General features: G+C 44.5%; 1 protein-coding gene across 1 annotated transcript; it reads right to left on the bottom strand.

Annotated features, from left to right (window-relative positions):
* Positions 1-2,194: 2,194 nt before the first annotated feature.
* dera (deoxyribose-phosphate aldolase (putative)) lies at positions 2,195-10,857 on the bottom strand. Its single transcript, XM_053862479.1, has 9 exons — positions 10,711-10,857; positions 10,067-10,164; positions 9,851-9,998; positions 8,028-8,123; positions 7,827-7,961; positions 7,446-7,574; positions 4,242-4,354; positions 2,563-2,712; positions 2,195-2,499 (listed from the first exon to the last, which is right to left on the bottom strand). Exons 1-9 carry the CDS (start codon positions 10,739-10,741, stop codon positions 2,443-2,445), a joined length of 957 nt encoding a protein of 318 aa, XP_053718454.1. The 5' UTR covers positions 10,742-10,857; the 3' UTR covers positions 2,195-2,442.
* Positions 10,858-11,797: the final 940 nt, after the last annotated feature.

Genomic DNA, 11,797 nt, shown 5'->3' with positions numbered 1-11,797 from the left:
CAGGGAAAAGAGCGTTCAGACTTCATTCATATTGTGTCAAAAGTGGACGTGCACCGACAAAGGTGTGCGCAGCTCATGGCAGCAGAACTTCATTAAGAATGTAGGAAAATTGACACTTTCATTAAGAATTGCTTCAGCCGACGCCGATCCGGCAGCATCCCGACTCGCCGTGGCCTCATTCCCAGCCCTTCTATCCGTCTCCCGAAGCCAAAACCTCTCCCTGGAGTGTCTCATCAAATCCTTCGTTTTCTTCCAAAAGCTCGGCTCCGCAATTAATTCCCCTCATTTACACTCCGCTCCAGTCAAGGTCAGAGCCTGTGATATCTTAATTAAAAAAAGAAAAAGGCAAAGAAGAAAGTTTTTTGTCTTCAAATGAAGCTTCAAATTCCTGAGCTGTTTCAATCAGATCTTTTAAACTCACTTAACCCCCGATTAATCCCCGCCGCTCCTCCGCTGGCGCCGCCTCGCGCTAATGAAATTAAGAGCAAAGGAAGAATCCTTCAGTGATTCCGCACACGTCGCCGGGCAGGTCGACCGGCATCAACCGAATCGTGCGGGAAGTGCGAAGAAGAGGCTGCGAGAAGGTGATGGGAACGCAGAAGTTGCTGCCTCCTTCCCAGGATCCTTGTCCGGCGTTTGAGTCTTGAAAACTCATCACTCAAGACAGACCATCTTTATGATAATATTTCTGGTGTAAGTTCATTTGCTCCCTTGTTTCCTTGACTCTCGACTGTGCTCCTTTTTCACCAGGCTTCCAGTAACTCAGCAGCAGCAGCCACCTGCATCATCATCATCTGGTAACACAAGACTGAAGCTGAGCCCCTGGACACCACCTGACCGAACAGCTTCTCTCAGAAGTTCTTAACAGAAGTCTGGAGTGGCAGAGAAGTATGTTGGAGTGGTGCAGGACATGTATGCCAGGTGTAAGACAGTGGTGAGGTGTGCAGCAGGTGTAACACAGGAGTTCAAGGTGGAGGTGGGACTGCACCAAGGCTCAGCTCTGAGCCCCTTCTTGTTTGCCATGGTGATGGGCAGGCTGACAGATACGAAGAAGCCCTTTGGACAATGATGTTTGCTGATGACATTGTGATCTGCGGTGAGAGCAGGGAGCAAGTGGAAGATAAGCTAGAGAGGTGGAGGTTTGCCTTACAAAGGAGAGGAATGAAGGGTAGCTGCACTAAGACGGAATACATGTGTGTGAATGAGAGGGACCCAAGTGGACAGGTGAAGTTACAGAATGCAGAGATAAAGAAGGTGGTGGATTTTAAGATTTTAAGCTCAACTGTCCAGGGTAATGGAGGGTGTGACAAAGAGGTGAAGAAGCGGGTGCAGGCAGGATGGAATCATTGGAGATAAGTGTCGGGTGTGATGTGTGTCGGCAAGGATGAAAGGGAAGGTGTACAAAACAGTTGTGTGGTTTGAAAACAGTGGCACTGAGGAGAAGACAGGAGGCAGAGCTGGAGGTAGCAGAGATGAAGATGCTGAGGTTCTCTCTGGGAGTGAGCAGGATGGATCAGGAAGCAGTAGACCAGAGGGACAGCACATGTCAGGTATTTAGGAGACAAAGTCAGAGAGGCTAGATGGAGATGGTTTGGACATGTACAGAGGAGAGAGAGCCAGTACATTGGTAGGAAGATGTTGAGGTTGGAACTGCCAGGCAGAAGGTGGAGAGGAAGGCCAAAGAGGAGATTTATGGAGGTGGTGAAGGAGGACATGAGGTTTGTAGGTTTGAGAGAAGAAGAAGCAGAGGACAGGGAGAGAACCCTGAAGGGGGAAGCCGAAAGGAAAAGAGGGACCCACTGGCCCACTATGCGTCCGGGGGATCTGCAAATGAAGATATGATCCAGAGGTCTTATGCCTCCCCTATGCCTTGTTCAGTCCTCAAAGAGACCCCAAAAAGTCTCTCTGTGAGCTAACATTTTATCATCCAACTGGTGTTGAAATAGCTCAGACCATCTCACCTTAAACATGTTGCATGGTTGTAGTATCTAACCCCACCACTTAAGTGAAAGCACCCTTTCAGAGGTTCCCCTCAGACAGTTGGGTCCGACCCATCTGTTCAGCAGCTTGCTGCGTGGAGGTCCAGTTTGTTAGTGCACTCCTGCAGTGCATCACCTTAAAGGAGTCAGCCAATAATAAGACTCAACCACTGAAGAAAACCATCCAGGCATTTCTCATTTATAAACATATTTACTTGAGGTCTGTGATGGCTTACAGGAAACAAGGCCTGCATCATGTGTCAAGCACAACAATTTCACTTCCTGGGCATTTTAAATGCTGCTCTGCGATTCTGGTTTGGTGTGTGTAACAAAGACCTGCAGCAGGAGAGAGACTGGAGCAGGCTTAAACAAATGGTCAGTTACATAGTAAAACCTCTTGGTTCAAGGCGCCTGTGGTGAGCTTGAGGTTTGGTTTGGTCCAATGGGAATCTCCTCCGTAGCATCAGGCCATCGGCAGCTGGTGATAGGCGGCATACTTCCCGGTCACGTGGTGGTAAATCTGTGTGAAACAGGACGCAGCGTGAGGCTGGTTCTGTACTCAGGAGTCCTCAGGTGAACGCACCTGTCTCTCGATGTCAGCCAGCAGGCTGCTGGCTCCCAGGCGAAACAGGTGAGGGCTCAGCCACTCGTTGCCAAGTTCTTCCTTCATCAGGATGAGCCACACCAGGGACTCACTTGCTGTTCTGATGCCACCTGCTGGCTTGAACCCCACCTACGAACAGGATGACACTGCTGAACGGTGTTTTGCCGTCACTGATTTACAATGATGTCCAGTTATGGTGATATGTGAAAAATAGGCCCCTGTCGATCTCCTGGGTTCAAATATTAAGCAACTCTGCCGGCTTGGAAATTCGTAACCAATCACAAGACATCTTGGGAGGCTACAACGGCTTCTACAGAAAAGCAGCCAAAGTGGAAAACCTAGCAGAGAGTGGCCCCAAAAAAGTATCCGACAAGAAACAAGTCAAAATGCCCAAAAACACTAGCAGTGCCTTTCTGCCATGGAGAGAACTCGTCTTGGTCTGAAACAGCTTCAACTAATATCTGAGCCACTCTTACCTGTTTTGTCCAAGTCACTCCATTCATCTTTTCGTCATGTGTCAGTCATAAGCCTAGTTCTCTCAAGTTTCTGCCTCAAAAACACAAAATATTTCTAGTTGCTCTTGGTCAATCTATCCATTTTCCACCACTAGTAGAGAGGCCCAACCTTCCGCCTCTTTCAGTCAAGCTCGGCCCAAAAGGAAAGTAAAGTGGCGCTTTTGGTAAACAGCAAGTGGAATGACCCAACTAAATGGTCGATTATCTTCCTTGTATCCCGCAGCACTTTCTTGTCAAGATCGCAAGGTGGTGTCACTTCACCACAAAATCATCAGTTGTTGATGTTAAAAACACAAATCTTTGGGACCTTTTTCGCCGACACGTTGCTACAAATGAGTCGGTGCACACATTTAAAAGTGGCAGCCTGTTACAAACACAAGGTTCTACACGAGGGGTCACCAAACTGCGCCAGAAAGGGTTTTTGTCCCAACCAACCAAGCACACGCAGCTTCACCAACCAGGTAATGTTTAATCTGCTGCTGGTTTCAGCTGACACCAGATTGGTTAAGCAGTATGTGTTTGATTGGTTGGAATGAAAACCCGCACCCACTGGACCCACCTTTCTGGAATGGTTAGGTGACCCCTGTTCTACACCTGGTCACCAACAGTGTCCAAGCACTAAAGTAGGAAAACCAGATCTACGTTGGCAGTAAACAATGCTGACACAGAAGATAGATGTTTTTAAAATGACCTCAAAAGCCTGCTGCTGCATAGAGTTTTCAAACAGAGGCATTCCCCACATGAATGAGGCAAAAACAACTAAATATTACGCAAGGAAGAAGGTGGAAAAGTTTATGGAGGTAGGCTTACTATCCGAGGGAGTCTTGTTGTCCTTTATTTTGATTTTTATTTTACATCAAAGGAACAGAGAAAGTGGACAAGACAGATGCAGTATGCCAGAATTGCAGGTTAAAAGTGAAGTGTACTGGTACTACCTGGTACTACTGGTCATTTGCTTCCACTCTATTGATGTTAGGCACACAACAAGTTCCACCACCAAGTTCATATCCCAAAGAACATGAATTAGTGTTTGAACTTCCGCTTCATGTCAGTTCCGTTGTATGTATAAACAGGTCAATTATGTCGTAGGCTTATTGGGCACCAGATGAAGGGTTCAGCAAGCATCAGCAGATGCCATCTTACCTTGTAGCCGGTGGACAGGAAGTAGTCACGGATGGCCCTCACCATCACTATGGCGACGGGGTAAGTGGCGTTGACACTCTCCTTTCCAGTGGAGGTCTTAATGAAGTCTGACCCTGTTCACGACACAAGAGTCCGATCGGCATCCGTCCATCCGATCCGACGTCGGCCAGCGGGACGGGACATGACACCGACAGCTGAAGTCGGCGAGACGTCCCGTAACCGCGGCCCAGACAGGAACATATGTTGCTGCTGAGGGCAGCTGCACGCTCATCAATAAAACCCACCATTTTCCCCTTCCCTCTCCTCTCAGAGCCAATTATGTTTTATCAGCATTCACGATAAAAATAGAAGATGAAATGACGCCCTTTTAATGGATTACCCACAAACTGGAGGAAAGGAGAGGGAAAAAACAGCCCGTCTGTCTCCCCGGTGTATAATGACTGTTCATTACTGAACAGAACAAGACGAACATTTTCCAGTTCATTAAAGACATGTTCAATGTATTTTTCCAGTCAAGAAGCTTTTTTCCCCCTCTTTCCTCCTCTCTTCCTCAATCTGGCGTAATCCTTCAGATTCGTTATGGGGAGTCTTAATTACCAGATAATGGATAGCGGTTATTAAATAGGGGCGGCGGTAATGAAGCTGGATTCATTTGCCTGGGCAGGGGAGACTGGCGGAGCAAAATAGCCTCCGTCCGAGATTAATAGGTAAAATTATCATTCAATTTCAGGAATCTCATACGCAATTCATGGGAACAAGGGGAGATTAAGGAATGAGCGCGGTGACAAAAGCAATGCATTTTAATAATGATCTCTATCGGAGCGTCTGACAGTGTGGCTCTGTAATCGGCTTATTGTGCGATGGCTAGTTAAACCCCGGGACGGCGTGTGTGCGGTCAGGTGTGGCGACGCTCTCCGCGGGGACCTGCCTAACTTCACGCCACTTCATATATATTTTCACCCAGGTATTTCAAGGGACATGCTGTTTAACACGCCACTGTAAACATGTCTGCAACTTGCCTTTGAAGCATTGAATGAGCCGGTTTGGAAAGTGCCTTTTTAAACTCTGTAAAACACGTGATGGATCGATGGTAGAGTGCTTCAGGATTATGACACACTATGCCTCCCATCAACACTGTGTCTGTGCCAGTTTTGGTCTGTTCTGAAAATAGACTACATGTGTCAATGCTAATTCCAATTCAGCTCTGATATTGAGTTGATCCAAATTTGTTTCAGATGTTCTGTTCTTGGTCTGAGGAAAATTCCAACCATCAAGAGGTTCTGGGAAGTTTTTTCTTTTAGGGACCTTTATCTAAAACAACTTACAATGGATCTTCATATCGGACCAAGGACCTTGTCTACAGGCTTACACTGGCAATTTCACAGGTTCCTACATAGGTAACTACTGTTCTGGCATTTTCACGGAACAGCAAGGGTAGAAAGAGCATTCAAAGATCTGAATCTCTGGAAAACTGTCCCAGCAGGCAAGCTGGCTGTGTGATTTACGACTGAAACAATGTGTGCGGACACAGCCTGAATTTGTGAGTTAGCAGTGTGTGGTCAGGAGGGTCAAGTGTGGCACAAATCTGCAGCAGAGTACACGGCACAGATGTCAGTTCACACGATGACCACAACATCAGAGATGGGAAGAGCATTCGAATGAAGGCTGGGCAATGTACCGGTGTAATGAGTACCATCGCTACTGAGACTGAGGCTGAGAAACTTCCCCACAGTGGGATCTAATATGATGTAACCGAATCACTTTATACCGATATATTTGGTGGTGAATAATCAGTTTGTTTTTTTTTATTAAAACAAAGCCACTGCTGCTGCTCTGTAGCAAGTTGGTGAATCAAACAGCTTTCACCTCCAAGACTTAACAACACAATCATTTCATCATTATATTTCGGAAACACTGTGAGCAGATCGATAGAAAGGACATTCTTAATAGTACCATCTTGTGGCAGTTTAGCTAACCGCAATTGTGGTTTTTAATAAGAAGCATGTTGAGGATATCAGACAATAAGGTCGTCACAGTGCAGAATTATTTTTGGGAGCAAAACTATTATACTATACTTGAATTCATGACAAAGGAGTAACTACTATGGCTCGTTCACTCCGCTCCATACACACATGCACAGAAGCTTGTCCAGTGAATGTGTACGCAGGGAAGCTACAGCGCATTTTGCTTACTTTGTTTTAACTTCACCATCTATTTACAGTGGTACCTCAGTTTTCCAACGTCCTGGAATTCGAACCAAACGGAGTTCGAACAAAAATTTCAAGATTTTTTTGCTGCGGAATTCGAACGAAAATCCAGAACACGAACGCCACTGAAAAAAGCCGGAAAAAAACATAACATGCGCTTGCCGATCAGCTGACCCACGACACACTTTGTTATTGTGTATAACGCAGCCTCTGTATGCAGACGTGTCCCGTTAGCTACATTTACTGACTGTTTCTTCTTCATATTGAGGTGTGAAACCTTTCCTGTCTCCACACTGGACCGTGGTAGAGTGTCACAGGGGAGCTGCTCGCTCTCCACACCTCCGAGGCTCCACTCCAGGGTTTGATGTCCCGTTGTGGGCTGGAGCTGGGACAGGGATGAGGCGAGTCTGGGACAGAGCGTGACTTGGTTTATGACTTTGTCACAGCCAAACTGCACAGAAGCGCACATTCAGAGCTGGACACGCACCGGGCACCTCTTCACTTCTGGAGAGACGTCACTCACTCGGCAACCCCTCCCACATGCAGCGGCCACACACATAGAGGAACAGCGCACCTGCAGCAGACACTCTACATTCACTCCTACAAAAGCCTATTTTAAGACTTGGAACACATTATTTCTTTTTCCATCAATTGAAATGAGAAAAATCGTTTCAGATTTTGAACAAATCACTTCTCGAAAGGCCGTCTGGAACGGATTGTGGTCGAGAACCGAGGTACCACTGTATTTGCAAAATCCCAAACAATCAAATATACTATTTATAAGATTTACTTGACTCCTTCATATTTTACAGTTACATGCTCAGCAATATAGTGCAGCTATCTACTAACCAACAGTTAAGGTGTAAACTATGGTCTGACTGAACTATGTTTTGGTCGGACCACTGGCATTCCATAAAGTAAAACACAGACATCATCGAGGTGTTTTCCAGTCAGTAATGTCCCATTCGAAAGATGAACCAGGTTTGATGACACTGACCTGCCATCATGGAGACCAGGCTGGCTTTGTAGACGTTGGTGAAGGTTCCCAGTTCTCCGATAGCAAGGATGGTCTTCATGTGGGCATCGCCACAGGCCTCCTGAAACTGACGAATCTCATCATACATGGCTGTTGGAGGCAGAGCAGAATTATTATTTAAATATGAATATAAATATTGGAATAACATTTTTCCTGAGGAAAAATGTAGGTAGAAATTTCTCCCATAAAATATAGAATAAGCATCTTCAGCATCAACAGCGATCAACGGTGTTATGAAGCATATTTCACTGGCTATAACTGAGTACAATCCATGATGCTGAACTTCTGGGGCAAAGTTGCACAGAGAGTAAGTGCTGTGTTTGAGTGGCCACTCCTCCTCACCTTCCCACTGTCCCGTCAGCGCCAGAGTTCTGTTGATGACAATGTCGATCTCGGTGGCGCCGTCAGCGACAGCCATGCGGACTTCCTGCAGACGGGTCTCCAGTGGGGTCTGGCCTGCCGGGAAACCAGTAGCAACTGGCAGAGGAGGGGTGAGGTCAGACCATGTCTGCAGCCCAGAAACTTCAGAAGAAGACGACGTACCTGAGGCAACAGGGAGGCTGGAGTTGGCTGCTTTCAATGACTTCACAGCGTCCGCCACTCGAGACGGGTACACACACACAGCAGCAGTAGTCACTCCTGCAAAAAAAAAAAAAAAAAAAAAAAACAGGCAGTGAGAAAGTGGTCTGTGTCGCCCTCTGCTGGATAACTGCGCATGCTTTAGTTATGGTCACTTGAGCCTATGAAAATAGGAAATGGCATTGCATTAAAAGATAAACTTAAGATGAGAGCTGGTCAGAATAAATTCAATTTTGCACCAAATGAGTAACTTTTAAGTTTGTCGCATTCACACATCAAACAATAAATCCACAATAATATTCACAAGAACATTCTCTTGACAATATGCCTCTTTTTAATTGAAGAATATACATAGCATCACATAAAAGTAGACACATCCAGGTTGACGAAAAACACACAATTTGCACTGTAATTAATTACTGAGCAAATCATTTTATTTATTCTACACCAACATACATTCCAACCGCCACACAACTAGAAACATCAGAAAATGTGTGAGAAGTCCAGGATCTCACTTGAACCTCTGACTAAGGTTTTGGTTTTGTCCAAAACCACATACACTGCCGGTCTACTTTCATAAACATAGAAATAAAAACTGGAAAGCAACTGAGAGTCTCGTGTATTCAGTGCAGGTCAAACGCAGAGCAAGCAAAAGACCGAGTATTTCATGGAGTGTCAGTGTGACTTTCTGATGAATCAAATGACCACTGACTCTTGCGTTGCATACTAACAAACCGGATGAGCGACACAGTTCAATTCTAAGCCAGATGCAGTTATCCATCTGGAGGGCAGTGTTTGCTTCTATTATACTACTATATACTCTATATACTAATATTTTCTAATATTGTTATGTCATCTCAGTGATGCATGTAAAGGGAAATATCACTTTTTCGTTTAATTCACAGATTTTACCATCTAGAAACTGAGTCATTTAATAACTAAAACAAAATTTAACTTACTAGAAACTTGAACTTTTAATTACAATAATAATGAGAAGAGAAGAAAAATGTCTATTCTCCATATTCTGAATGTTACATCATAAAAAGGACTGTGGATTGGCGAGAACCTAACCAATATATTTAAGTAATTGTCAGCAAAAGACGTGATATAAAGGGGAAAAAAACACATACTACATAAAACCCAATATTATATGTATAGAGCTACAAACTTAAAACAGTTAGAAACCTCTGTTATATTCTCTAGTTCATGAGAGGTATTGATAAAATACCTCTAAAAGCACGGCTCAGACAATGTCATTATTAAACATGAACCAGCAATATTTTTTGCGAACACAACATGCAGGGAATGTAAAAAAAAAAGACTACAGACCTTTTACCTCAGAAACAAACCTTTTCTAGATTCCTGAATTGTAGAAAACATGCATGCTGTTTATTTTTATTTGGCGTCTGTGTCAATAAAATCCATATGCATTTAGAATCCAAAAATAAAGGAAATAGTGTACTGTAAATAGTGTTTTCAATGAATAACCTGAGTTATTCGGTGTTACTTGGGTTATGTTCTGACTCAGCTTTATCAATTGCGAGCGCTGATCACAAGAAGCTGAAGAGGCAAGCTGAACGAAGATATAGTTTTCACCCATAGTCACAATGCATGGCCATGCTTTACTGACAGTGTTTGTGCAGCGTTACAGCAGGGCTGTGGGTCCAACCACAATGACAGTTAGCCCTCATCCTTTCTCTTCTATCCCATAGCTTTTGTGTTTTCAGACATCATAAACTTCTGAGTGTGACACAGCTGCACATCTCATATCACATCAGAAACACTACCTTTGTCATGCATGTCCATCTCCTGGAGCAGGTCGTACCGGACAGGCTGGGTGGCCTTCAGGCAAAGCCGATGTACGTTGGATGGCGTGTCGTCTCCAGCAAGAGTGGTCAGGTCGATGCATGTGATGGCCTTGAGCAGCCAGGCAGCCTAGGAGAAACCAGGAAGCATGAAAGCACCCAGATCTGCTGGGAAAAGTACGGAGACGGGTGCGGCACCTGCCACTGCTTCTTGGGGATCTTCTGAGCTTGGATCTGCTGAGCTCGTTTCAGGACAGCCTGAGTGTTGACCTTCACTTTGGACACCCACTCCAAGTCTGGCACAGGACAAGACGTAGCTTTCAGTAAAACGGTGATCAAAGGTCTCTTCATGAATGTTGTGGAAGAAATGGAGGACATGTATTTCACTCCAATGACTGGTTCAAAGCTTATATTGTCAGTATTTGGTCTGTGGAGGGACAGCAAGTCAGCTGACCAAGTTAAAACGAGTCATGAGATTTCCATCAGTGAAACCTGCTGCTTTCAGACACACCACACCACGATCTAAGCAACTAACGTAGCGTTTTAATGCACACGTCTGCGACAGGAGGCAAACTGAAGTTGGACACGTGATACGAGCCCAGGTTCATGGTCAGCAGGTCAGTTACCTGCATGTGACTTATTAAACTGACGGTTCGCTCAGTCAACACAGGCCCGTTTGACATGTTCATTTTCACCTCAAACAGATGTATTTGCACTATACCGCAGTGCCAGATCACACCGAAAACAATCCGATTTTGACATGACCACACGTGTTTGGTTCAAATGACACATTAGCCTTTCATGCTAAAGCTAACAGCGAACAGTTTGCGGCCAAGACTCACCGAGTTTGGTCCCCGGGTTTCGTGCAGACATGCTGAATTGAACATACGCTTGTCAAACTATAGACGATAAAAAAAAAAAACACTAGAAGATCTGGCACCACTTCCGAACCCTGCGTCAAATCGTCAAGAAGAAAATGCCTTTCAAAATAAAACTCGTTTCCTGGTTGTAAGTAAAATAAATTTGCCCCGAATTATTTCTGAAAGAGCTTCCTCATGGTCGTTTATTTAGGACACGAAATTGCAATACAATTTGTATTTGGAAATATGAGACGACAATGCTGAATGTGCTTTTTCCTTTTTCCTTCCATCTTTATTTATTTAATAAACAACCAGTGGCATCACAACCAACTCTGCTCGCATTTAAATGACATCATTGCCTCCGACTCTGCGGAAACGCGGAAAGAGAAACGGAGTGTGACCCCGTCCGCTCTTTATCATGCGCGAGTGATAGTTCCATACCAGACTGCTGCTATGGGATGTCTGGTGTCTCTTTCAAGTCCCAGCCAAACCCACTCGGTTGCCATGGAGCTGCCGCATAATATTTTGGTGGTTCATGGTATAAGCAGGAACATACATTTAGAAGGAGACGTGGGTGGAGAAAGTGTTTCAGAGTCCAGACTCACTGCAGAAGGCATTTCTTCCATTAGAGGTCAGTGCAGGACCGTTAGATATTGAACTTTTGGTCGTCAACGTCAGGTGGTGCGTCGTAATAATAACAATAATAATAACAGTAATAATCACAATAATAAAACTCTGCAATAACTATAATCCATCACTGACACTTAGAAAGTAGAAGGCAATTACATGCAATACACTTGGCCTGAATAACTTTGTATTTGCAGTAATATAGTGGTAGTTGCTATTGCACACGCAATAGTAGTAGTACAGAGCAAGCAGTTGTTGCAATATATTATCATATGTTGTTGCAGAAGTACACATTGTGTTGGTGTAATTTATAGTAGCTACAGTAGTAGTGGAAAGAGTTTTTAAATTTTTTTATTTTATTTTTTTTTTTTTTTGTAAAGGCAGTAAAGGAAATACTCCTAATGTTGGTGTTTGTTTTCAGTAGAAGCAACAGGAATAGCAT

This window comes from Synchiropus splendidus, chromosome 4 (genome assembly GCF_027744825.2).
Source record: "Synchiropus splendidus isolate RoL2022-P1 chromosome 4, RoL_Sspl_1.0, whole genome shotgun sequence".
In the NCBI taxonomy this organism is placed as follows: Eukaryota; Metazoa; Chordata; class Actinopteri; order Syngnathiformes; family Callionymidae; genus Synchiropus; species Synchiropus splendidus.
This window is presented reverse-complemented; position numbering and strand designations above follow the sequence as displayed.